Source organism: Gekko japonicus, unplaced genomic scaffold (assembly GCF_001447785.1).
Source record: "Gekko japonicus isolate JY-2015 unplaced genomic scaffold, Gekko_japonicus_V1.1 scaffold306, whole genome shotgun sequence".
NCBI classification, from domain to species: Eukaryota; Metazoa; Chordata; class Lepidosauria; order Squamata; family Gekkonidae; genus Gekko; species Gekko japonicus.
The window spans coordinates 670,889-672,056 of NW_015172013.1; the positions used below are offsets into that span (position 1 = coordinate 670,889).

Genomic DNA, 1,168 nt, shown 5'->3' on the forward strand with positions numbered 1-1,168 from the left:
GCACCATCACCATCCCACCGCCGCCGCCGCGCCCCCCCACCCCCCTCTCTCCCCAGCCTTTGTTAGCCATGCCTAGCTTGGTAGTGGCAGGGAGAATGGAAAGGAACGGGGGCTTCGGGGATCTGGGCTGCTTCCCGGGGAGCAGCAAGGACAGGGCGCTGCTGGAGGATGACCGGGCGCTGCAGCTGGCCTTGGATCAGCTCTGCTTGCTGGGCTTGGGGGAGCCTTCGTCCGCCGCCGCTTCGTCCGCCCCCTCCTCCGCCTCGGCCTTGGGGGTCGGGGGGGCGGCGGAGGACAGCAACAACAACAACAACAACCAGCCGGCGCAGCCCCCGACGCCGCAGCAGCAGCAGCCCCAGCAGCAAGCGCCGCCGCCGCCGCCGCCTCCCCCGCCGCCTCCGCCGCCAGCCTCAGCCCAGCAGCAGCAGCCCCCGGCGCAGGCAGCCCCCAAAGGCTCCGCGGCGGCGGCCGTGGCGGCGGGCCCTCCTCCCGCTCCGCCGCCGCCTCCGACGGGCGCCGAGGCCGGCAAGCTGTGCGTCCTCTACAAAGAAGCCGAGCTGCGCCTCAAGAGCAGCTCCAACACCACCGAGTGCGTCCCGGTGCCCAGCTCCGAGCACGTGGCCGAGATCGTCGGCCGGCAAGGTGAGCCGCCGCCGCCGCCGGGACGGGACGGGACAGTCCGAGACGCGCCGGGACAGGGGGCCGCCCGCGCGCCCATTGTCTGCGCCGCGGCGCGCAGCAGCGAGGAAGCCAGCAGGGCGCGCGGCTCTGCGCAGCCACCGCTGCCTCTCTGCCCCGGCGGGCGCCCAGCCGGCAGCTTCGGGCTCGCCTTGCCACCCTTCGCCCAACACCGCTCCGCCCGCTTGCCCCCTTTCTTTCTTTCTTTCTTTCTTTCTTTCTTTCTTTCTTTCTTTCTTTCTTTCTTTTGTCCCGAGTCCCACCTTTCTCCCCCTCCGCTGTTCGTCTCCTCTCCTCTCCCTCCCTCCTTCTTTGTGCCTCTCACAGAAGTCCTCCTCCTCCTCCACTTGTTTGTCTGCCCCCCCCACACCTCTCCCATCTCCTCTCCTTCCTTCCACCCCTGCTTCCCTTAGCTTTACCCCCCCCCCACTTCTTCCTTTCGGGGCATTCTCTGTGTTGCCACCCCAGTACCCCAACACCCCACCTCTCT

The 1,168-nt window shown here is 69.3% G+C and overlaps 1 protein-coding gene across 2 annotated transcripts in view; it reads left to right on the top strand.

The window, feature by feature from the left end:
* The first annotated feature begins 68 nt into the window (after positions 1–68).
* MEX3A (mex-3 RNA binding family member A) overlaps positions 69–1,168 on the top strand; it is a 33,753-nt gene continuing 32,653 nt past the window's right edge. The window contains exons 1-2 of one of the 2 annotated variants that reach the window (XM_015420292.1): positions 69–287; positions 354–642. In XM_015420292.1, the coding sequence (XP_015275778.1) occupies positions 69–287; positions 354–642 (508 nt within the window). Of the gene's footprint in view, positions 643–1,168 lie in introns of both variants that reach the window. The other variant, XM_015420291.1, reaches the window with a different exon arrangement.